The sequence below is a fragment of the Panthera onca genome, chromosome B4, assembly GCF_046562875.1.
Source record: "Panthera onca isolate mPanOnc1 chromosome B4, mPanOnc1 haplotype 2, whole genome shotgun sequence".
In the NCBI taxonomy this organism is placed as follows: Eukaryota; Metazoa; Chordata; class Mammalia; order Carnivora; family Felidae; genus Panthera; species Panthera onca.
The window spans coordinates 121,006,905-121,034,000 of record NC_138345.1 but is presented as its reverse complement, the minus strand read 5'-3'; the positions used below and the strand labels follow the sequence as shown (position 1 = coordinate 121,034,000).

At 38.9% G+C, this 27,096-nt stretch overlaps 1 protein-coding gene across 6 annotated transcripts in view; it reads right to left on the bottom strand.

Annotated features, from left to right (window-relative positions):
- ANO4 (anoctamin 4) overlaps positions 1-27,096 on the bottom strand; it is a 416,532-nt gene that overhangs the window by 125,134 nt on the left and 264,302 nt on the right. For 4 of the 6 annotated variants that reach the window (XM_060656635.2, XM_060656637.2, XM_060656640.2 and 1 more), the window contains 2 exons: positions 24,180-24,224; positions 14,256-14,387 (listed from right to left, as the gene is read on the bottom strand). In XM_060656635.2, coding sequence (XP_060512618.1) covers positions 14,256-14,387; positions 24,180-24,224 — 177 coding nt within the window. Of the gene's footprint in view, positions 1-14,255; positions 14,388-24,179; positions 24,287-27,096 lie in introns of all 6 variants that reach the window. The other 2 variants (XM_081796223.1, XM_060656636.2) reach the window with 2 other exon arrangements.

Below are 27,096 nucleotides of genomic sequence, written 5' to 3'. Positions count from 1 at the left end.
AAATCCTAGAAGAGAACATAGGCAGTAATCTCTGGATATCAGCCATAGCAACATTTTTCTAGATATGCCTCCTCAGGCAAGGAAAATGAGTATAAAAATAAACTATTGGGAATACCCCAAAATGAAAAGCTTTTGTACAGCAAAGGAAACCATCAAAAAAATGGAAGGACAACCTATTGAATGGAAGAAGCTATTTGTAAATGATATATCCAATAAGGAGTTAATATCCTAAAATATATAAAGAATGGATTCAACCTAACACCAAAAAAAAAACAACCAAAAAACCCCAAAACAGAACCAAATCAAAAAACTCCCTAATCTCATTTAAAAATGGGCAAAGAACCTGAACAGACATTTTCCCAAAGATATACAAATGGTCAACAGACACAATAAAGGGTGCTCAACATCACTCATCATCAAGGAAATGCAAATCAAAACCATAATGAGACATCACCTCGCACTTATCAGAATGGCTAGAATCAAATGAACAAGAAAAATACATGTTGAAGAAGATGTGGAGAAAAAGGAACCCTCATGCATTATTGGTGGGAATGTGGAAAATAGTATGAAGTTTCCTCAAAATATTAAAAATAGAAATACCAGATGACCCAGTAATCCCACTACTAGATATTTACCCAAAGAAAATAAAAACACTAATTCAAAAGATATGTGCACCCCTATGTTTATCACAGCATTATTTACAATAGCCAAGATATGAAAACAACTCAAGTGCCTATCCGTGGATGAATGGATAAAGAACAGGTAATAAATATATACAATAGAATATTACTCAGCCATAAAAAACAATGAAATCTTGCCATTTGTGACAACATAGATGGACCTAGAGGGTATTATGCTAAGTGAAATAAGTCAGACAGGAAAAGACAAACACTATATGACTTCTCTTATATGTGGAATCTAAAAAACAAAACAAATGAATTAAGAAACAATCCAAAAAACAGACTCTTAAATATGGAGAATAAACTGGTGGTTGCCACAGGAGAGGAGATGAGGGAATAGGTAAAATAGGTGAAGAGGATTAGGAGGCACAAACTTCCAGTTATAAAATAAATATGTCACAGAAGTGTAAAATACAACATGGGGAATATAGTCAATAATATTGTAATAATGTTATATGATGACAGATGGTGACTACACTTACCATGGTGAGCCCTGAGTAATGCATAGACTTGTTGAATCAATATGTTGTATACCTGAAACTAATAAAACATTGTATGCTAATAATACTTCAATAAAAATTATTGAAATAATGAGTTAGTAAATGAAAAAACTATTTACAGATGGATAAATGAAAAAAAAAAAAATAAAAGGTTTCTAAGTAACTGAATTCATAGTTGGTCCTACAAGTACTAAGAGAACACAGCTAACTAACTACTGGGTCTCCAGACACCCAATGGTGCATTTTACCCACATGACTGGGTGCATCTTTTGCCTCTTAAACTAGATGCATTAAGTTATGTTCTATTTAAAAGAAGCCACATCATCTTCAGAAACACAAATCTCAGGCTGTGTGGCTGGTTTCATTTTCATTTCAGTATAAAACTTTCCAGGATACAGATGGGTTTCCCCTGACTTTACAGATCAATAGAAAACAACCTGCATATTGGGTATCCTAATGCTGAATAAGTGATTGCAATAAAAAAAGTGTTCTGAGACAGCTGTAAGTCATGGGGGCACTAAAAGAACATTAATCATACCTAAATCAATATCAGTATCTCTTTGCCTAAAGGACTCTCTAAAGATTTCAGATCAATGAAAACACCAGAAAAACTTCAAACAGAGAATAAGAAAAAGGTACATGCTGGAAGAATGCATGGCTTTAGCTACCCATGTTGACAGGGTTTAGAAAACACATGTGCATACATTTCTGATAAATGTGAAATGGCAATGTGTCCTGCCTTTAGAGCTGCTGTAACAAATTACCATAGACTGGGTGGCTTCTCAACAACTGAAATTTATTTCCTGGAGACTGGAAATCTGAGACCAGGGTGTTCGTATGGTCAAGGTCTGCAACCTCTTCTGGTTGCAGACTTCTGATTGTATTCTCCCATGGTGGTCAGTAATCTAGCTCTCTGGTCTCTTCTGTAAGGCACTAATCCCATTCATGAGGGCTCCACCATCATGACCTAATCACCAACCTGAGGTCTCACCTCCTAATACCATCACAGTAAGAATTGTCAACATATGAATTTGGAGGTGGGGAACATAAACATTCTGTCCATAACATACCCACAACACTGAACGACATTTAGCTTAAAAGGAATGCTATGCCAGTTCAGGTCAGATATTTAACTTTGCAAAAATTAGTTTTTGTCACCTCAAACTTTTTTACACCAACTACAACTTTTTAGGGATTTTTCCCAAGAATTCTCATTGTACTTATGGTCATCCTCCTTCTCCACCTCCGTCACCACCACCACCACCACCACATCTATCAATTATTGAGTGCTTTATCTGGGCCAGGTAGTGGACTAAATATTTTACACAACTCATTTCATTTAATGTCCTTAAATCTTATTACCACAATCCTTTCTTCCTTGCTTCTTTCTTTTCCTTCTGTCAAAACTTACCTATCCTCTGTTCTAGACCCTTAGGGCTCTGTAGATTGGCCAGTCTATAAAGACGTGCTAGGCAGAATAATGTCAACGTCCTAATCCCAGTATTAGGGATTTTAAGCCATATGTCAAAGGGGAATTAATATTTCAGATAGAATTAAGGTTGCTTGTCAGCTGACCCTAAGGTAGGGAGTAGGGAGGGAGGAAGATTATCTTGGACCATTCAGGCAGGCTCAGTGTAATCATAAGGATCCTTAAAAATGGGAGAGGAAAGAATAAGAGTCAGAGAGGGAGGTAGGATGACAGAAACAGGGTCAGAGTGAAATGATGTGATGTTAGAAGAATTCAACCACTGTTTCTGGCTTTGAAGATGAAGGGAAGGGCCCGGAGACAAGAATGTAGCAGCCTCTAGAAGCTAGACAGGATAAGGAAACAGTTCTCCCCCAGAGCCTCTACAAAAGAATGCAGCACTGCCATACCTTGACTTTAGCCCAGTGAGACCCATGACAGACTTCTAACCTGCAGGGCCATAGTACATTTGTGTTAAGCCATGAAATTCATGGTGATTTGTTATAGTAGCCATAGAAAACTGATATATAACGTTAAAAGGATAAGACTGGAGCCATAGTGCCTTATCTTAGAATCCACATCCTACCACTTACCCACTGTGTTTCCTTGGGCAAGTTATTTAACCTCTCTGTGCCTTTCCTCCTCTGTAAAAATGGAGATAATGACTATACCTTCCTCATAGGACTAACATTCAACAAACTCCCTACTGTTGTATTGAACTACTGCCTCTGAAGTTGTCTGAGTTTTGAGAGGGGACTTCTGGAAATACAATGCTCCAATGAAATGACAGACCCTAATGCTAACAGCCTCGGGCCCCACAGCTATCTAGTGCAGGAGAACTTTCTGTGGGGTCAGATTCTTAGGCTCCCATACAATTATGACTGGTAAGCAACTTGTAGGCCCAGTCTTGGTGATACCATGTAAAATGACCAAACGGTATCATACACTGATTTATAAAAATATGTACCCATTGGTTGCTTTTATTACTTCTCAAACACAAATATACATTGAAATGGAGCATGAGGCTATTTGATTTTTAATCAATTCTCAGCTATAATTTTTGCAGAATGTAGTTTAAATAACAAAGATTTACATGAGGTTAGTTTAGGATATACTGCTGAAGACAAGTCTAAATTCCTACAAAGCATTATAGCCATGAGCAATTAATCCTCCAGAACCATGCTGAGGGACATACCAAAAACAATCCCTGGAAAAGCCTACAAGATGTTTGCGCTAAGGAGGTTGCTAAGGAAATTGTTCACTGCTTTATTTACAGCCCTCCTCCCTTTCCTGTGCAAGAATTTTATTTCTTGCAAATGCTAGGAAAATGCTAAGAAAGGCTCTGCTTCACTAAGAGATCGGTTTTCTTCCTCTCTGACAATCAGAACCACGTGACTTCCTGTGTTTCTCCCTCTGCTTTACCCACTATGATTAAAGCCCAATTTACTGGCTCATTTATCAACCATTACAGATACATAGGCCATTGAGGCCTGCAAATCTGAGCCTTTTTCCCCCCTGAACTTGAGTGCCTACTCTAAATGATATTCTCCTTGGTTAAGAATATTTACTTACATTTTACCATTTCATTTGTTTGTTTACATCCGCCCCCAAATGCTTTAACAAATTCCAAAGGCAATCAGATATGTTTGTATGCACCTGTTCACACTAGTTTAATGCGACTGGAAAATAAAGTGTACTTTAGTTCTGCCCATGTGGCACGTACCTGAGGTGTCAGCATTATAGAGAAAACACACTTTTCTCCTGTTCATTCATCTGCCATTGACTGGAGTGACTATGAGCAAACCACTCAGTCTCTGTGACCCTCATCATACCACTGCATCCTCAGAGTTGTAATGAGTCTATGGTGCAACTCTGGAATACAGGAGTTGTTTATAAATGGTGGCCACTATCACCTTTTATGCTTGCAATTGTTGCTACCACTACTTGAAGATGACCATCAGACAGTTATTTGACTGATTACTACCATCCATACCTCACTGCCATGGTTTTCTGGCTCATGCAGCTGAGAAGGTTAACCAATAAGAAGGCAATCAAAGGGAGGTTACAGAGAACCTCCCACCAACAACCCTTCAGCAATTTCCTCCTGTCCTTAACAGCCCTCATTGGCCCCAGCACCAAGATTTCCATGGTCAGTGCTTCCTTAGCACTAAGAGCTGTGTTGTTTTGTTATTCTCTAGACTTTTTTTTTAATTCCCTAGCTCATAATTTATAAGGGGGGAAAAAGGCACGTAAGCCAATTTCATATCAAGTGGTCTTTTATGTACACAATTACATTTCACATGTGCACATGACACATGAATTAAAATATATGATACAGGATTTCAGGATCTTGGGGTCAGGCATTAATCCTGATAATAGAATTTAATAGCCAAAAAACTTGATAGGAAAGTCTATTAGCAAAATTGAGACTAAAAACAAATCAATAAGCCAAGGGTAAATTCAAGTAGAACAAAGAGACCACAATTGACTATTTGACTATGGTTTTCAACTTCTCATGTGGATATTGCAGGTTTAGATAAGAGAACCAGACTCTGAAGTCCCATCTCCATCCTCCAGCAGTGGCAATAGTGCCAACTCCGCTGTGCCCCTTTCCTGTTCTGTTAGGTCTTATGATCAAAATCATACCCTGGGTGCCACTGGCTGTCAGGCAGGAACTTCCTGCCCTCAGTAGCTCACAGTCTAGCAAGGGGATAAAGGCATGTAGGCAAATTTCATTTCAAAGGGTCTTTTTATCATGTCTATTTCATATATGCACAGGACACAAACTAAAATGTTTTGTGTACAACCAACCTTTGCAAGGAAATTGGTTGATACTGAGTTATATGTGATATGATTTTCACTGTAGACTTTCAAAAGCTAGAAATTCTCTCACTGAGATGTCTGCAGTTGCCTCCTTACTGGCTCCTGCTTCTACTCTTTCCTACAGCCTGTTCTTAACAAAGTAGTCACAACAATACTTTCAATAGTTAGGTTAGACTATCTCTTCCCTTTGTAAAAGCCAAGGCTGTATATAATCAGCCTCCCTCTTTCCTTTCTAACTCATCACTGTTGACTGTATCATCATTTTTTTCCAGCCACAGGATCTTACTTTCCCCCCAAACACACAAATGTGCTCACAGATTAGGGTCTGTGCTTTGGTTGTTCCCTTACCTGGAACTCCCTCTAAGTACTTCCCTCTTATCTCCTTCAGGTCTTTCTTTCCCATTTTTATTTAAATTTTATTTAAATTTTAGTTAGTTAACATACAGGGCAGTATTGGTTTCAGGAGCTGAATTCAGTGATTCATCAATTACATACAACACCCAGTGCTCATCACAAGTGCCCTCCTTAGTACCCATCACCCATCTAGCCCATCTTCCACCCACCTCCCTGCATCAACCCATAGTTTGTTCTCTATCATTAAGAGTCTCTTGTGGTTTGTTTCTCTCTCTCCTCTTCCTGCTGCTTCCAATATGTTCACCTGTTTCTTAAATTCCACATATGAGTGAAATTATATGGTATTTGTCCTTCTCTGATTGATTTATTTCATTTAGCATAATACATTCTAGCTCCATCCGTATCATTGCAAATGACAAGATTTCATTCTTTTTGATGGTTGAGTAATATTCCATAGTGTGTGTATGTGTGTGTATGTGTGTGTGTGTGTATACACACACACACATATATATGTATGTATATATCACATCTTCTTTATTCATCAGTTGATAGACATTTGGGCTCTTTCCATAGTTTGGCTATTGTTGATAATGCTGCTGTAAACACTGGCTTCATGTGTCCCTCCAAATCTATATTTTTATACCCTTTGGGTATCCTTCAAGTCTTTTTCCAATCACGACTTCTATGAGGCCTCCTGAAGAATATAAACACTGTCTTTTGAAAATTTAACCTGCATCCACCTCCCCATGCCACTGTTCTTCATTCCCTAACCCCTATACCTCTTTTTCCTTTTCCATAGTACTTATCACATTCTAACATGTTTTACAATTGATTTTTTAAAAATGTTTACCTCAGCACTACTGACATGTGTGGCTAGAGACCTCTTTGTTGTGGGGGTCACCTGTGTACTGAGGGATGTTTAGCGGCATCCCTGCCCTCCATCCCCTAGATACCAGTGGCACTCTCTACTTCCACTGTGACAACCAAAAATGTTTCCAGATCTTGCCAAATCATGCCCCTATTGAGAACCACTAGTTTATAGTTTGTTGCCAGTTAGCCCCAACTACAAGCTAAGCTCCAGGAGAGCAAGGATCTTGGCCTATTTATTCACAGTTGATTCCCAAGCACACAGAAAAATAACAGGCATGCAGCGTGTGAATGAATGAGTACCTATTTAAACATATGCACAAACCACAAACATAAATTTCAGAATATTCTATTAGGAAATGGTCAATATTTAATTTTACCTCATTTTTTACAGGTTTTCATAAAAATAAATTAATGGTAATAACAGGAATCAAATTACAGGGAGAAACAGTTTTTTCTGTGTATATCTAGCACAAACTTTTTCCTGAAAGGCACTTCAGAATTGATCTATTTCTTGAAAGTATATATTATATATCTATTATAAAAAGTGGCATAAATCTTTTCTACATTTCCTTTTCTCGGTCTACCAGCAAAAACCTTTATTATAAGTACCAACCTTAACAAGTAATTGCCTCAAGGATATTACTGGTAATGCCATTGTAAAAATGAAGGGCAATGATACTCAAGGAAGCCAACATTCACAGGCAAGGAGGTGCTGAGGAAAAAATTAAATCTTAAATAGATTTGTCTATCATAATTATCAGACGCAACTAGAGTTTAATTGATCTAGAGAGTGGGTGGTCCTGCCTGAAGGATGTCATGTAATAAAAACCAGTAGAACAATAGTTCTCAAGTGGAGAGTGTGGTGTGATTTTGAGCCCATCCATCATCCCCACCCCTCCAACCCTGGCAAGGAAAATTTGGCAATGTATGGAGACATTTTTTATTATAATAATTAAGCAGGGAGGGAGCAGCTGCTAGCATCAAATGGGTAGAGGCCAGTGATATCCTAACGATTCTACAACACACAAGACAGCTTCCTACAACAGAGTTATTCGGTCCAAAATGTCAACAGTACACAGGTAGTAGAGTGTAATGCTTAAGAGTGTGGAGTCTGAAGCCTCCCTGTCTGAATCTGAATTCCTACTCTATCACTGAGACAGACTGCCTAGTTGTTCAGCAAACCTGTTTCACTTTCCCTCTTGGGCATACAGATAGACTAGTTACGTTAGCATTCCTTGCGTTTGGGGTAACCATATGACTGAACTCTGGCCCATGAAATGTGGGTATAAGTGCAGTAAATCACTTTTAAGCCTGGCCCATATAGACTTCCTACAAAATTACTCATCTCTCTTTTCCCGTGTGTCAACCAGATGCAAGGGATCCAGGGGATGGCAGTTACTAGAAAGAAGCAGCCTGGGTACTTGAATGACTGCATGGAACAGAGACACTGCACTTCCTTCCTCACGGTAGCCTACACTAGACAATGATGTGAACCACACATAAACTTCAATAGCGCTAAAGCACTGATATTTGGGAGTTGTTTCATTGGGTGGACTAGCCTACCTATGTGACCTACTACAGATTCCTTAACCTGCTTGTGCTTTACTTTCCTTATCTATAAAAGGGTGGCTATAATACCTCCTCTCTTATAGGGTTGTTGTAAGGATTAAGGTCTTAAAACAGTGTTTGGCATCTAGTAAGAGTTTTCCTATGTGTAGGTCCACCTTTGGCTATATATAAAATGACTGATGGCATCATGTCTCTTATAGACATGTATACTCACAGGTTTGCTTTTATTGTTTCTCAAACATTGATAGATATTGAAATAGAATGCTAGGCTATTTGTTTTTGAATTTATTCTCAACTTTAATTTTTTGTACAAGGTAGTTCAGAGTATAAAGGTTCATGATTAGATTATCCTGTGTTGTTTTTATTACTTTCATCCTTACTCCATTCATTTAATGGACAAATACTGAGCATCTATGGTATGCTAGGCATTGTGTTAGGTATTGGAGATATAATTACGAGCAAAACCAGACACAGCATATGCCTCCATGCAGTTCAGTTTTCTGGAGAGGTATTAATCATATTTTGCCCAAATAATTATACAGTTATGAAATTGAAAATTAAAAAAATGCTCCATAGGAAACATGTGACTGAAAGAGAATACAGCAAGGAGACCTGGTTTGGAAGGAGGAGATGAGGGCTTCCCTGGGAAGAGTTCTGGAGTTAGTTTTTGAAGGATTAATAAGAGTAAACTAGGGGGAAAGGGAAGAAATGGGAAGACAATTCTGAGAGAGAAAACTGTGTGTGCAAATGCCCTGAGGGAGAGTGCATCTGAAGAACTGAGAGAGGCTCTACGTATCTGGATCATACTTGCAAATATCTAATTGCAGAATTCAAATCATGTCACTAACATAACAAATAAAGTATAGTTTCATAAGGGACCTTGCCAAGTGCTCAGTAGGTCTGGTTCAAATCAATTTGGGACAAGCAATCAGTCCCATTTACACATCAGAAATTAGCTTGTTGATAATCCAGGTCCTAGAATCAAAGTAGTGTGAGACGATACTGGAGTTGTTTTATTGGGGGGATTTTTTTTGGATCCAGCAAAGACCTTGTAATCTTGGGATAATGACAATATAAACTACTATAATTTTAAGTTAAATTAAAAGTTTTATTGTAATCCTACAAAGACATTTAAGAATATTTATCAAAATAGTAAAGAAATCAGAGCATCAATAATTTTGAATAGTTTTGGTATAAAGTGACAAATTTAGAAAACATTATAATTATAGTTATTTTGCCTACTCTTCAAAGTATAGTGTTCAAGAGTTTTAGTCACATTAAAATTTTAATTGTAATTTGCACTTTCTATGAGAGTTTAACTTACTGCATTTGTAATAAATTTTAAATGTTCAAAAAATAAGAAGTGAGGGTGGGAGACAGCGAAGGGAAACGAGGTTAGAGAGGAATTGACCATGTGGCCAGGCCATCCAAGGCCTTGTAGGTCACTTCAGTAATTTTGGTATTTATTCCAAGGTTTTTAAACAGGGTCAAGTGACATGAGTAGATGTGTATTTTGAAAACATCCTTCTGTTTGCACTTGGGAGAATGGATTGAAGGTGGGCAAGGATAAAACCAGCGAGATCTGTTATATTACCTCTAGGTTTTAGAAGTGAGATAATGATGGTGGAGATAGACAAAATTGTTAGATTACAGAGACACTTAGCTTGTAAAATCATCAGCCCTTGGAAAGGTAGTGTATGTGGGAAGTGGAAATGAAGAAGAGGATTAGAATAGGTTCCTGACTCTGATTTCAGCAACTGCACAAATATTAGTGCCATAAATTGGACTGTGGACAATGGAAGTGGACCACACTAGAGGAGAGAATGTGTTGAATTGAATTTGATTTGAAATGAGTGTGCAGTGATCTAATTGTCTATATATACCATCTATATTCTTTGCTCACATAATTGTTCTATTTTCACTTTTATGTACTCACTTCTCATTTAATAAATCATTATCAAGCACCAGCTATGAGATTCAAAAAATGATGACACCGATATAGTCTTTCAAGGGCGTTATAGTCTATATGATAATATATTAAGAACTATGATAGAAAAAGGAAATATTATCAGATATAGAAGAATGCACCTCACCCAGAATTGGGGGTGGAGGTAGGAAATCTTGGAAGGTTTTCTGAAGGAAACACATCTACTTAAACCTGAAAGAAGGGAGCCTAAAGGGAAGGGTACACCAAGCAGAGGGAAGACCATGTGCAACAGGAGACAAGAGGGCATCATGAGTTAAGAAGGTCAGAGCAGTGCATTATGGCCGAAGTGCTCAGCAGGGGAATGGAAGCAGGAGCTAGTGAGCCAACTTAGGAGTCTGGGTTTTATCCTGAGTGCAAAATATTTTTAATACATCTTTTCCACTTTGAGCACATTAACCTAATTTTTTTCTTTCTTTTTCCACTACATTCATGTGTATACACACACACACACATACACACACACACACACACACACACACACACACAAATATCTATTATTCTCTCTTATTCCTAGACAAACACAATATTAAACAGTCTGCAAAACCAAGAAGTCACATGGGATTCTGGACTGAATTTGGAAAATCAAGAAATCATATTATAACCCCTACAGCCCATTTATCAGCTACTTCTAATTACTTTAAACCCATTAATGTCACCTTAGGGAAGCATCTTTGGGGGATTTTTTTTTCTGATTGTACCAATCATTTCATTATTTAAAAGTTTATTTAAAAGTTTATTGAGAGAGAGAGAGAGAGAGAGGGAGGGAGGGAGGGAGGGAGGGAGGAGAGAGAGGGGAGAGAGAGAGAGAGAGAGAGAGAGAGAGAGAGAGAGAGAGAGAGAGAAAGAGAACGCACAAGTGGAGTGAGGGGCAGAGAGAGACAGAAAGAAAGAATCCTAAGAAGACTCTGGCTCTGCACTGCCAGCGTGGAGCCTGATGTGGGGCTCAAACCCACAAACCATGAGATCATGACCTGAGCCAAAGTCAGACACTTCACTGACTGAGCCACCTGGGTGCTCGTGTACCAATCACTTCTAACTTGACAGTCAATGCTCTATAAGTCTTACTTTTACACATTTATTAAAGGGATGTTGTTTGTCTGTTAGTTATGCTAACTAACTTGGATGTAAATTAAACAATAAATAAATTAAAAATGGGTAAAAAAAAAAAAAAAAAGACCTATCCGGAACATGCCCTCATCTTTTACCTGAGTTCATACACCCCACCCCACCCCACCCCCGCAAAAGGGATGTTGGCTGTGTGGCATGACAATTCTCAAGGAGAAAGAAATCCCCACTGCCCAATGATGTTCATAGACCCTTGTTTAATCCTTCATCTCCCAACTGCATGATGGAACTGCCTAAACTACCCTTTTGGTGCCACTGAGGTCTGGTTCATATGTTTCCTTCATTCCAACAGTCCCTCTGCTTTTTCCTCCTTGGTTCTCCTATCTTGAAAGCTCATCTTCCACTGATCACTCCCTTTTTTCAAACAATAACACCAAGTTTTCTCATACTCTTCCCATTCACAGAAAACCACTTGTAGTTCTTCAAACACCTCATTGTTTAGTGCTTGTTTACTTTTGTACACATGTTATTCTCTCTTGAGATATGCTTCCGCCCCTCACCCCCTCCCCCCACTTACATACCTGGACGTAGGTAAGACCCACCTCAAGCATTATTTTGTGTGTTCAACCCTTATTTCTTAGAACCTCCCTCCTAATCTGGAGTATGGAGCACTCTTTCTTTTAAGGCACACCCATCATACTGTTTACAATTATTCAAAATGGTCTTCTATCTTTACTAGGCTGGGGTAAAGACTCTGTATTTATCTTTATATCCTCTGTACCCAGATGGTTCCTGGCAAGAAGTAGACATCAAATAAGTGACAGCTAATTGAATCAACTACTCGGTGAATCGATGCCCAAACATCAAAAAGGCCTCTCAAATTTGTAATAGAGATGGCTAAATACCTCTGTGATCCCACAAACTATTATCCTTAATTTATCATATACTTTAAAATACTTATAAAGATAGGATTCTTGGTTCTATTCCCTAGAGATCCTGGTGGGTGCCAAGGTGCTTCTGACTTTGAGAACCCTGCTAAAAATTTGTTCTAAAGCAAGAAAGAACATCAGGAAATGTAACCAGCATGAAGATGAGTAGTGACAAACCTTCCTCTTCTATTTAACTATATCCCTTTGAAGTAAAGCAAAACCCCAGGCACATACCGTGTATTTCATCTTCCACTCATCTAGCCACCTACGTATCCATTCATCCACCTATCCACCCAAAGACCATGAGATGTTCCTGAACTGTGCTAGATACTCTCTTAGGCAGGTGAGAAGTAAAGGGAAAATTCTGCATGTAAATCAGCCTCTACTCCAGAAGATTTAAAACATACAACCACTTGTCTAAGAAACTTCAAGATGAACAGAATAGGCATAGCAAAGGTTTAAATTAAGAGCAGGAACATGCCCGCTTTCATCTGTCTTTTGCTCTTAAAAAAAACCCGTATGTTATAATCTGTAAGTTAACATGAAACCCTTTTCATTTCCTATTTCCTGTGGAAGATTTAACTAGGATTCTGAGGCCAAGTTGTGAGTTTTAGATCTTCTTGAAAGTCTTTTAAATGTTCACATAATGTGGCTGGGTTGGCATCAATCTGACTTGTGGGGATCCAGAGTTTGGCTATTTCAGAGGCTTACAAAGTTCCTTCCTTTGCATTAATACATTATATATTTTGATGCAGAACATTTACTCTTGTTCTTTTCTCCTTCACCCTCTTAAAGTCCAAAGACATTAACTCATTTTCTGTTGCTGAAACAAACCCCCAATTGTATGTTCCCTGCAACTTGACAATTGCCCTTTGGTTTATTATCTTTTTTTCCTCAAAGTTAGCAACCTATTTTTTAAATTTATTTTGAGAGAGAGACAGAGAAAGAGAGAGAGAGAGAGAGAGAGAGAATATGAATGAATGAACGAGCTAGGGAGGGATGCAGAGAGAGGGAGAGAGAGAATCCCAAGCAGCTCTGAGAGCGCAGAGCCTGACACAAGGCTCAATCTCATGAACTATGGGATCATCACCTGAGCCGACATCGAGAGTCAGGCACTCAACTAACTGAGCTACCCAGGTGCCCTGAAACCTATTTTTTAAAGATGTCATCCTTTCCCTCCACTTGGGTAAGTCATTTTTACTGAGGCTGTCTCTATGGCTGGAGTAGGGAGAGCCAGGAATTCCTGATGTCGGGCTGAGAACAAGGCTATGCCCAACTTATCTATTTGCCTTCTGAGAGACTGTTTTTGCCTAGCTGCTTACAGTCTTTGGCATGTATTCTTTCCTACCACTGACCCTGCCACCTGATTTCTTGCCATCTCAGAAGCTTCAGAGTCAACTCCCTATCACTTTTGCAGTTCCTCAAAGGCTCAATTACTTAGCCCCCCTCCCCCCCCTCCCCCCCCAGTATATCAAAAGTGACAAATTACTGTTTGGAGACTGTCTGACAGATGAGCCAGCAAGTGGGCTGCTAAGGGATATGGCTTTTCCTGGGGCAACTTGGTTGGTTGCTGAAGAAAAGGAAACTGAGAAGTGAATGGAGATTGATTAAAACAAACAAACCAGCCCTCTTTTCAATAGGGCAAGGGGTAGAACAGTTTCCCTGTCTGCTGGTTAGATTTTGATGAGCCTCTAGGGGATCTGAGCAGTAGGGACTGGCAAAGCCACAAAACAGAAGAAGCCTGGGTCTCGGAATCACCAAGAAGAAGGTTGTTCACCCAACACACATATGAATGCATGTTCTATTGTGTCAAGCCACTGAGATACAGGGATTGTTTGTTAGAACAGTTAGCTTACCCTAATACAAAAGGATATGAACACTCACAGGGCTTTCAGGGAAGAAGGGCACTAAGCTGTTCCTTCCACATGCCAAGGACTCAAAGGCGTGCAGGAGAAGGCTCTACCACAGTTGCATGTCCTTAGTAAGACAAAGGCTTTCACGCGAAACACTCACTGGTGGATCCTTTGCTGGCTGAAAGGGGCAGTGTAGCAGTCATTCTCCTCCAGGTCTGGCAGTGTCTCCTTGTCCAGCCTCATGGGCTTCTTAGGTAACCATCTCCGAAACCTGCTTATTTGTTTATCGATCCTGTACATGAAAGGCAAAAAACCAAAGGGTACAGCATATCAGCATTGTCCCAAAACACAGGATGGAAGTCTCCACAGAGCTGTAATTATGACACCACACACCTTAGGCACTCTCACTGTACTCATGATACCCCCATTTTATACACAGAAAGAAGAAAGCCTCAACTCAAGTGTTTTTTAAGATCTCACTAAGGGGCCTCAATATCATTGTCTATGAAATAGTAGCCGAGAGTTAAATGTCCACCCACATGCCAATAAATGACCAAGACTGAAGGCTCTGGGAAGGAAGTGGATAGCCCCTTAAGCAAAGGAGCAGAGACCTCAGCTTATTACGTTCTGTAGGTTCTAGAAACTTATTTTGTATTTGGAAAGTTTCCTTGGTTAGGGACATGGTCAAGCTGTAGTTAACTTTTGGCAGGGAAGCTGACAGCACATCCCAGTGGGTTGACTGTGTGCAGAGAGCGTGATGTCATGATTTGTTTCCTGCCTCTCACATCATCCCTGAGCTGCCTCTCAGCAGACAGCAGACTGTTCAGCTTTCGTATCTGTCCTTCAAGCTGACTCCATGGCTCCCAAGATACTGGGACATGATGACCCACACACATGTGTCATTTTGGCCAGAGTGCACAATGATGCCAAGTCACAGAAAATAGAGTTGTTACAGGTGGTCTACAAGCCACAGATTTCCCTTGGCCCCCTCCCATTCCCTCTGACTTCTGCTGATGAAAACATCTGTCTTCTAAGTGACCAAAATGTCAATCATTCACAGAAAACTACTAGAAGGAGCAAAATCCACAGCACACTTTAAAACAACTTTGCTACCTGTGGTATCTATACCACTAAAGAAAGTATTTTCCAAAAGCACATATCAAGTAGCATCTCCATGAGGTAGAATGGACAGGAACCATACTCATTTTACACATCCAAAAGAGACCCATGGTGAGTAAGTATCAAGCTCAAATTACCCACCCAGTGAATAAAGCCAGGAACAGAATTCAGGTTTTGAATTCTTGATTTTAGGGATCATCCTATCAAAGTAATTCATACTAGAAATCTTCACTTGAGGGCTACAGAAGGAATAGACTTCTCTACAGAAGAAAATATCCAAATGCCTTTTCAGTCTAGTAATTAAAAACGCATGGAGTTTGGGCAGGTTTTTTTTTTTCCAATTAAAAAAAAATTTAAATGGCAATTTATCCTTTTCAATGAAACTCCCAGGTGAAGGAATTACTTTTTACATAGCCAGTCCGCTCCAAGATGAAAAATAATGGTTAACTCTTTTGCCACTTCTTTTATTCTCAGCAGAGTTCCAGCCTCACTACAAGTCCATTGTGCCCGGTGGCTGGCCTTTCTTTGGAACCCTTCAAAGTTCAAAGCATCTCATAGCTTCTCTAGGTCCTTCCTCTCAAAGACAACTCATACCTACCATCTATACACACACAGAAATAAAGATTCTACTCAAGGTCACGTACCCAGGAAAGAACAGTACAGTGGAAGGCCTCAAGGCCCTGAGAAGGGGTAAAAGTTCCCATCTCCTCTATCCTTTCTCCTCCTGGTCCTCTCCTCCCTCACCATGTCTTTAAGAATACCTGAAGTATAGTGACATGATGCTGAGAGGTAGTATGACACAGTAATTGAGAACATGGGGGTGAAGTGCTTAGATTCAAATCCTGGTTCTGTAAATATTAGCAGTGTGACCTTGGCCAAATTATTTAACTTTGCTGTGCCTTAATTTCTTTATCTATAAAGTGGGCAGGATAATGATACTCAATTCATAGGGTTGTGGTGATTAACTAATCACTATGTATATAAAGTCTCCAGAAGAGTGTCTGGTGTAAACTAAGTACTGGCTCTTATTACAGTCTTTTCCCCCCAAAATAAGAGTTTGAACAACCTGCTTGCCTCTTAAGATTTCTTTATTTTCAATTGAAAGTTAATTGTGCTTCACCAGCATCTACAACTTGTCCAAGTTTAATGATTTAGTCCTTAAATGGACTCATAAATTATACTTCCTAGGCTAAGCTGGTGGCCTTCCCCATAACTCTTGGCTTTATTTCATCTGATTGCCTTTAAATTCGTTCAAGAAAGAGGACATTGGCCCAGAGGCTTTTCATAATAGAGCTTTTACCTCCCACACATCTCTAGTCTGCAGCACTAATCGGATTACACTTTGCAAAGTTCACATTCTTATAGAATCTGGGCTCTGCGTGCAACAACTATGAATTAAATCCAGCTGGGTACAGTGCTCAGCATGGATAAAAACAAATAAAGCTGTGAAAAATCAGGCATAAATACTCAATGGGAATGAAATGGCAGCTTTCAGCAACAGCTTGTAGTAGCACAATTTAAAAGAAATGTGGAAATGGTGAAGAGAGAGTAGAACAGGGTAATGAAAATGATTCATTGAAAAATGAGGAGGGGCCAGAAGAAGTGGAAGGAAGAGAAGAGAGACTCCTGAAAGAAGCTGGGATGTGTAATTGGGGTGCCTAAATCCTGGCTCTGTTGCTTATCAGCTGTGTGACCCTCCACAAATCACTCACCTTTTTAAGGGTTTTAAAATGGAATAGTCATCACGATCACCATCTTACTGACCTTGCAGGGTGGTTAGGAAGCTTACAAAAAATGGTGTGCATGAAATGCTTTGGAGAAGCTGCCAGGCAAATAGAGTGTTATTAATAACTTCTTGAGTACCATGGAGGCTAATCTGAAAGTGATCAAAAGGAGAGGAACTGTACTTTAAAAACATTAGGATGGAATAAAGATATTCAAAAGATATCTTAAAAACAAAACACCTGAGACACCAACTGGGGTGGGGAATGTGTGAATCGGTCTTCACTGGGGTAGCTGAGCAGAAGCAGAAGAACAAAGCATGGACTGGACAGCTTCCGTCACACAGGCTGGTCCATACTATACGCTGTTAAATGATATAAACAAATCAAATGTGGTCAGAGGTCTGTGCTCTTCTGGTTGGCAGAATGGCTCCTCAAAGATGTATGCACCCTAATCACTGGAACTTGTGAATATGTTATGTGACATGGCAAAAGGGACTTTGTAGATTTAAGCAGGATTAAGGAACCTTTAGAGAGGAGAGCATCCTGGTTTACTCAGGTGGGCCCAACCTACTCATATGAGCCATTTAAAAGGAGAGAACTTTCTCCAGCTAGAGATAGCAAAGATGAGGCAAAAGGTAGGGGGTGGTCAGAGAGACTCAACAGACTATTGCTATCTTTGAGGATGAAGAGGGAGGGCCAGGATCCAGGAAGCGCAGGCACCCTCTAGAAGCTGGGAATGACCTTTGTCTAAGAGCCTGTAAAAAAACTGCACAGAACTAAATTATGCCAGCAACCTGAATGAACTTGGAAGAAGATTCTCCCTGAACGCCTCAAGAAAAGCCCAGGACAACCAATACCTGGACTTTAGCCTTGAGAGACCCTGAGCAGAGAAACCAGTTAAGTCTTCTCCCCTGGACTACTGGCCTATAGAATAAACTTGTGTTGTTTTATGCAGCTAAGTTTTCAGGAATTTATCACAATAGCAAACTAATTAGGAAACTAATATACATCTTAAAACAGTCTTGGTCTGATATTCTCCTTGAGAAGACCATGGCTGGTCAGGCTCCCAATGCTGAGGATGATGTACCACATGCTACTCCACCTGCCAGTCTGGTGGCTCTGGGAACAAGGGTCTGTTTCTCTGTGGCTGGATGATAACTGGCCATTCTTCAACAAACACTCCCATCCCAGACTGTGTTTAGACATCACTGAGGATCTTCTTCCACAGTGCAAGAAGAAATACATAGTGCAAAATCCACCAGGCTGGAAAGCATGACACCCAAGTTGGGTTTCTGATTCTGCTGCTTCTTAGATTCTACATGTTTCTGGTGACTTGGGAAATAATACCTTGGCTATATCACCCTAAAAAAAACTTAAGTTAATAAAGAGCTTTGCTTTTCACAATATAATGGGTAATTTTTCATATTGAATGATGGACTCTGAAGTTGAAGTAGGTTCACGTCTTAGTTGTACATCCGCCTAGTGGTGGGTGCCATGCTGAGCAAATGACTAAACCTCTCTGGGCTAACACACTTGCTTCATGAGGCATGGTGAGGACTACACAAGATAACAAATATCAGGTATTTGTTCAGTGTCTTCAATGTGCAAAATGCTCAGTTCAGTGGTAGTATCTAGGATGAAGAAGAAGATGATGATGATAAACTTTTATGTAGAATTATTGATGGGAATTCAAGAGCTAAGATTGTATACTGAAGCACAGATTGAAGTCTGTGCTCTCATCTTCATCTAATAAACTTCCCTAAATTGTCAATCTTGAAATCTCTTAGATACAGGAGTCGAGAAACCAACTAACCAGAAAGTATTGCATTTGTGTCTTTAGTATACGAGTTGAGCCTACTTAACAAAATCTCTTTCCACTGACATGGAATAGCAAAGAGAAAATGTTGGCTTAATGATTTAGTATTAATTTTGGTTGGACACATTGCCACTCTGTTCTATTTCTGCCATTTGCTAACAAAAGCCCTCTTACAGAATACATAGGCAAATCAATAGAGACACAATGAACTGATCATCCACTTGGGCATTTCTGGCTTAAACTGTCAAGTTAATATCTGAGCTAAAAGGTGGGTACTTTACAGAAAGTTGATATTACAGTAAATTCAGCCCCCTCCCCCCCCCCCCCCCCCCGGATTCTGGTTCATGGCAGGTCAGGTCCTGAGTAGCTGCAAAGAGCTGGCAGCACAGCACAAGCAAATGGGCAGGAAGTGCCACCTCTGATGTGCTGTGCCTTCCCCAGGTGTGCCTTAGAAATGTGCTTTGGGAAGGCTCTGCTTAAAGCTGTTTGGCCCTTGGTTTCCCTGAGATGTAAAGGGGAGACTATCTTACCTACCTTAGGAGTGGTGAGAATTAAAGAAAAGGCCACAGGCCAACGGACTTCACTCCCCACATACTAACCTATCAGTAGGTCTTCATAAATTACCTACTGCGTGCAGAGTCCCCACCTGGAAGCTGTGGATATACACTGAAGAAGACAAAGGCCTTTACCCTGGAGCCACTAACAACCCAGGAGGGAACCTGTACTAATGACAACTTAATTAGGCTAAATTAAATGAAATAGGCTACTTCAGAGACACCTACTTTTCCCCAGACCAGAATATTATAATAGCATCACACTTCAAACAGATTACATTTTCAGGAATGACATATCTTGAGGGAACCTACAGATAAATCTTTTTTTTTTTTTTTTTTTTTTTATAGTGGAGGTACCACAGAGCCCGACATTGCAATAAATGAAGCCCTTCTGGACTGATAACAGACAACAGGAGCCTTGGATTTCTTTTTCCTCTTCTGAGAGCCAAGTCTCCTGTATTTATAGCCTCTCCTTGGATAGGAGTTAGGATTCTTTTAGGTCACAAGGCTACTAACTGGGGCACAACCTAAATATCTTATAGAAGAGTCTAAAGGCTTTGGAACATTTACATATATTAATTTTTTAAAACAAGGATGGAAAATACAAGTCATTTTGTCATGTGCCTGTATACTCAACTGATAAGATTACAACTGCACTGAATGTATAATGTAGTAGGGGCAACATTCTGCCAAAGGATTGCAAAGGATAACATCAGGCAGGTGCGTGTGGGCAGTGGATGGAAAAGGAATGAGTAGTAGTGAGACTTCAGCTACAAGCCACTCACAATTATCAAATTTGTTACTTTGTAATCACATTTTCTACAGACTATATTTGAATTATTTGGTGAAGGCAAAAAAAAAAAAAAAACAGGCAGAAGATAGATGATAAATTTCCTCTCTTTATTGGATAGGCAATTTATAATGCTTTTAAGTTTGCCTGAAAAGTCAAAGGAGCATTTAATAGACCAAGTACATGATGAAAATAGCATTTACCTCCAGAATATATGTCTGAACTGCATGAGTGTGCTTTACGGGAGTCAGGTGACTTTTAAAAAAAAAGGTATTTGTGAAAAGATGCTTAATTCTCTGCCTGCTCAACACAAGTTTATTATAATTTATAATTTCTCTTATCATTAAAAGAGATAAACGTGTTTCAGGGATTCTTTCATGAAGTAATGAAATTAAATATCATTTATGTGGATGAAACTAAAAGCTAAATTAAATACCCATATCTAGGATGACATGAGAATTTTAGAATATTGGAGTCAGTGTTTTATTAATGGTGTACAATCAGGATAGCAAGATATAGATGCACCTTCAAGATGGCATATCAGAGACACTCTTCATAAGAGTTAAAATAGATAACAACATTTCTGACAAACTGCATTTTAAAAATTACACCAGATACTGGGCTTCACTAAGGTACACCACTACAGGAATGTGGTAAGCAATGAAGCTTAAGAGGCATTCTGAATCAGTGCGTCATACTACCAGTTAGTTAGGGTTTCTTTTTCCTTCTCTTTGTCTGAGTCTTCCAGTGACTTTCAATGCCCAAATTCTTCTATGATTATGACTTATGCAGTTGAAGTAGCATCGACTTTTTCAGGCTGAAGATTGATGTTTAGTAAGTTGTTCAAGAAACAAGGATTTCCCACACCCTTACTCACTCAAAACCTCTCCGCTACATGCATGGAGAATATGTGGTTGGTCACCTGTCACAATCTCTTCTGCTTCCTTCTTCTTGGCTACTGTTCTTAAGCCTATCCCCTTTCTTTTCCTCTACCTCAAAATTTACCAAGGTAGTAGTGAATCCTCCCTGCTTCTGATTTATCAGGGCCTTGTCCATTCTCCACCAGCTATAATTTGGTTTCCATTATCCTCCTCTAATGTGGTCATCATTCTCAAAATATATTCCCAGACCAGCCGCATTAACACCACTTGGGATCTTGACAGAAGTGCAAATTATTGTGCCTTACCTCAGAAACACTGGGGATGGGCCAAATAATCTCAGTACTAAAAAACCCTGAAGATAATCCTGATGTCTGCTCACATTTGAGAACCACCTCTCATGGGACAGCTATCATGGCAGTTATCACTAACTTCTAAATTATTTTAAATGTTTATTTAATTTTGAGAGAGAGAGATAGAGACAGAGTGTGAGCAGGGGAGGGGCAGAGAGAGAGGGAGACATAGAATCTGAAGTGGGATCAAGGCTCCGAGCCATTAGCACAGAGCCAGATGCGGGGCTCGAACTCACGAACTGTGAGATCATGAACTGAGCCAAAGTTGGACGCTTACCCGACTGAGCCACCCAGGCGCCCCTAACTCCTAAATATTCAAAATTGATTCTCATCTCTCAGCCTTCATCAGAAGTTGAAGAACACCCATTCTTATGGGAACTCATTCCTGGTACCTTTGACACAGTCCTCTATTGGGTCTCCTCCTTAAATTGTTCTTTTTCATCCTTCTTCCATTTCTTCCTGCCTCTTTAATACAGATTCTCCAAGGAATTGCTACTGGCCCTCTTTTTGTACTTTGTCTCCTTCCCTGGGAAATTCCATCCACTCCCCTCGTTCAAGTCATGACTTCTATATTTCTGAGTCCAAAATTGGATTCTCTAGCTTTACCTCTAAGCTCAACTGCTTGCCATCATTTCCAGAGGCCTTCAAGACACCTATGTGTCAAAGACCTACTGTGAGTTATGCTACAGAATTATTAAACAAAAATCATCATCTTTCTCACCTGTACCTCTTCTGGATTTTCATTCTTCTTTTACTTCCAACATTTTCCCAATCCCTTAGGTATGGAAACCTCTTTCTCTCCCTCAATTTCCAAATACTTGCTAAGTACTTTTGCTTATAATTTCACAATCTTTCTTACACACTTTGCCTTTCTGCTGTAGATTATTTTTTGTTTGTTTATCCAGGGAGAAGAACTACAATCTGAACAGTTTTTTCAAGTAAAAACTAAAGACAGAGAGAGAGAGAGAGAGAGATAGACAGAGAGAGAGACAGAGAGAGAGAGAGAGATTATGACTTATTTTAAGGAAAAACTTTTTAATAGTCAGGTGCCCACAGCTGTATTCGGAAACTCCCTATCTCCACAGATATTCAAACATGGGCTGGCTGACCCTATAGCAGAAGTTCAAGTATCAATTGAGTGGTTGGACTTGATGACATTTGATACCCAATCCAACCTTGAGATTTATGGTTCCTTTTATCACCATTTTCTTTCAAGTCCTCATTGCTCTCTCCTCCCCCACAGTGTAACTGTTTCAGTTCCAAGCCTGTGATACTTTTGGCAGACCTGGTTTTCCTGTGCTTTTTTGGTGTGACCTCCTTTTTCCTCACTCAAATCCTCTCACATGTGTAAAGAAATTCATTTGCCCATTCACTGCACCTACTATGTGCTAGGTGCTCGAAATATAGAATTAGACAAGCCATCCTTGCCTTCGCACACCATCCAGGTGGATAGATGGTCACCTACATCATAGGTTACAGCACAGACCCAGCAGTCTTGTGTTTTAATAAGCTTTCCAGGTTTGCTGGTTAAAGCTTGAGAGCTATTGAGAACTAGTGATATAGGCTAATATGTTACCATCAGAGTTTTATAGAAGGTCATTATATGACAAGGGACTAATCTAAATCATGGTGAATCCAGGGCACCTGGGTGGCTCAGTTGGTTAAGTGTCTGACTTTGGCTCAGGTCATAATCTCACGGTTTGTGGGTTCGAGCCCTGCGTGGGGCTCTGCACTGACAGCTCAGAGCCTGGAACCTGCTTCAGATTTTGTCTCCCTCTCTCTGCCCCTCCCCTGCAAATGCTATGTCTCTCTCTGTCTCTCAGAAATGAGTAAACATTTAAAAACATTTTAAATCATGGTGAATCCAAATGCCATCACTACTGTCTAAGGAAAGAAGAATTGCTAGTAAGGATACTGTGCAGGGACATTTATGGAAACCACATCTTAGTTTCTTTGGATGTCAAGTCTTACACCCTACTTTGTTGAGTGCACATGCATTTGAGTAAACCCATTAAAATATATCAATTTATCTTATAATTATCATTCTGCATAGCACATGAGCAGAGTAAACTTGAATCCTAACTCTCACAGAACAATAGGATTTTCAGAGAAATGCAATGGTCTCCAAGTTTAATAGTCAGCTCAGCTCAGGGTGAATGGTCACATAAGACTAATTAAAATTTTGAAATTAGGTTTCTAGTTATCACAACAGTATCAAATTAAAGGACTCCATTGATGCCCCCCCCTCCCCCCGTCTCCCTGGCTTCTCAAAAAATAACAAGAAACAAGCTTTGGAAGCATATATAGTACACTGAAGGCAATTTTTAGCCAGTAGAATTTTGGGTGGGTGGGGAAAGGTTAAAGAAAAAAGGAAAGTAGGAAGGGCTTCTGAGTAAGGTAATACATCTACATATTTTATAAACAAAGTCTTACTAACATAAGAGGGCCCCGGCCATGGGCTGCTGAACAGCTATCTGCTTTTTGACATATTTATTGTCTGCACTTCAAGATTTCAAGTTACTTATAGTGGAGGGTGGGATTTTTGTGGAAAAAAAATAACATTCAGACCAAAGATGCACTCAACAGCTGGGGATTTTTGGTAATTTATCTAATAATAGAATGGGCTATAAATTCTGTTCTGCTAAGTGTGAAGAAGTTACAGGGAAGATTCTGAGAAGAGCATCTTCATCTTTTCTCTTATCTTTCCAGGCTAACCTGAAATACCTATTTTGGAATGTTCATGGCAGTCAGTTTTGCCATGTGACAAAGGTCCCCAGCTTGTATTCCTTGTCATTGTTGGAACAAACAGGCCAACAGATCAAACACATCATGACAGAGCATGCTACTAACCTGCTCATGAACTTGTACCGGCGGGGCAGGTAATAGATTTTTCTCCTGGAAGAACAGCAAAAATGAAGCCAGTCGAGAAGAAAACCCATCGTCAGTTACAGTTTGAACTAGCAAGGAAGGAAAGGAGATTGAAGATAGAAGCCTGTAAGAGGTGAAGAAGAAAAAACTAAAAAGAGATTAACAGTGAGAAATGTAGTAGGAACATAGGGCATGCATTTTTGAGTCATGAAATCTTACGAAATATTTTCCATTGGTATTTCTTCCTCTCATTATCATAATTTTTTATGGTTGCTCTTCGCCTACACAGCCTGTGCAGAACGATGATTTGGAGCAATTGGTATTCGTATGAATTTAGCCGAGGTCAGCCTTTTTTTTTTTTTTTTTTTTTTAGGAATGAAGAAATGGATTGCCAGCCTGCTGGCAACATGCACAATTTAATGGGCATACTATTATATTAACTAATATTTATATAGCTCTTGAAGTTTACAGAAGACTTCTCTCATTTGATTTAGCCAGGGTAATATAAAAAGTACGTATTTTACAACCAGTATGGGAAGAACACTAATCAGCATCAACATCCTACTGCAAATAACCGCACTAGGGAATACTGTCTAACCACTGGCTCTGATTGGACATGAATTAAAGAGGTAAAACAAGGAATCTTGGAAAAAAATCTTTTAAAAGTCAGACTTAGTAAGAGTGTGTTGTACTTCTGTGTATCTGTATTTTTTAAAGCACTCCAGATTAAATTTCTGGGTGTAATCTGAATGGAGAGTGTATGGGTTAGATGCTTTATAAAAAAAAAAAAAAAAAAAAAAAACAACAATTAGCCCTTTCATATTTTGGGCTTCAAACAATGGAGTAGTAATGAAACTGATGTGGTTTATATATATTCTGAACTGTTACTAAGCTATCTCACTTATGGAAAATGAGAAGTTTATACACAACTTTGCCTATCTATGAAAACTGATAAACATATTCATGTTTTTAGTAGGCAAAACTACTAAAATAGAGACAAGATCACGAGCTTCTAGGGGTTTGTATTGAGGTAGAAGGGATGAACAGATGGAGTAAAAAAGATTTTTAGGTCAGTAAAACTATTCTGTGTGACACCATAATGGTGGATACATGACATGGATTTTTCAAACTGCATAGAACTATACAACCCAAAGAGTGAACCCTAAAGTAAACTGTGTACTTTAGATAATAATAATGTATCAATATTGGTCCATTAAATATAACAAATATACTACACTAATGCAAAATATTAACAATAAGGAAACTGAAAGTGGGGTGAGAAGGCATGTATGAGAACACCATACTATCAACTCAATTTTCTGTAAGCTTAAAAATGCCCTATAATTAGTCTATTAATTAAAAAAAAATAAAAATAAAAGAGACCATATCCATGGACATATAAGTACTTAAGCAAATTTTGTTCACAAATTCCCTTAAGAAAATTATTCAACTTTGCTTTAAACATTGCAGGAGTAAAAAACCCAAGGAGACTAACCCAGGATTCAGAAGTGCAATCTACAGAAAATAATAAATACACACACAATTCTTTGAGGCATTTACATTTAGCCAAACTGATGTTTGTACATTTTGTTGAAGTGATATGGCAGGAAAATTCCTCCTTTGGAAATACATAGATCTCCTTAGGCTAGAGTTATTTACCTGAAACACTGGACAAAATAACTGCATAAAATTTAAGTGCATCAGGTTCTATCTAGTGAAGCTATGCTTAAGTAAAATCACATCAATATTAGTGAGGCTAATTAATATCCACTATTAACACTACTTTGTCCTAACATTGTCCTGCAGGAATAACTACATTTACAAAGAAGATTATTATTCATAGTTATTACAGTTTTTCATTTATTCCCTGGATCACAGTTCTCTTAATACGGCATAAGGAAAGTATTAATGCTGCTTCCAGGCTGCACTTTTCTGCTATATAATGAGCATGTAGAAATGTTAGTTATGATACAGTCAGGCCCTTCATATATGAAATGGTTCCACGTACTAGGAACTTGCTGTGCATTAACACTGCTCAAGTTTCCACAATCTCCTTGGGTTTTTTGCTTGAAAACTGTGTTCTGGTAGAAGGTTTTGTGAGATTGCTAGGGAGGAACTATCAATTTCACTAAGTTTTACTATCTCACTTTTATCAAAACACAGACTTTCGACTGTTGGCTGTAAGATGTTGGTCTGATACACGACTGTGTCTAAGCATAGATTTCTTTTCCTTTTGGTCTTTATGAGTGATATGGTATTAATCTGTATTAAATAGTTATAGCATTGATAAATAACTGGCTTTAATTAATTATAATTATAGGGTAACAAGTTTCAATAGAAACTAAACTGATAAATGACTCAGTGATTTTACATATTTTTTTTAATCTTTGAGTTCTCAGATTTCCTTTGTCACATTTTAAATACAAAAATAAGTCAAAAGTTTAGAACTATGTTTATCTCAATTCCTTTGAGAATTTTGCCTTGAGGTAAACAGATACTAGAAATCCCAGCCTCTATTTTGACTTGGTATTAGAACAAAAAGGCCAATAAACAAAGAAAGTAAGATGCACCAGGGAAATACATTACAGATCTCTGAGTGGAAATTGCCCTTCTCTAAATGTGTCCCTAGTGCCTCTGTCTCTGTAATTTCCCACAGCTCATTAAGAGGTATATTTTAGAATTGGTACCAGTTTGCTTGGTTTCTGTCATCTGACTTGGTCTTATTGGCAAATTGTGAACGAAAAGGTTTTAATTCTTTATTCCCTTTGGAACTTCCCTTGGTACTAAATCTCTCCATCTCCTTTAGGATATTCCATTATTTACTTCCTACATATTTTGGCATTTATAATTTCAAGTTTAAAACTATCTAGCAAATGTAGATACCTTTTCCTTAATCATA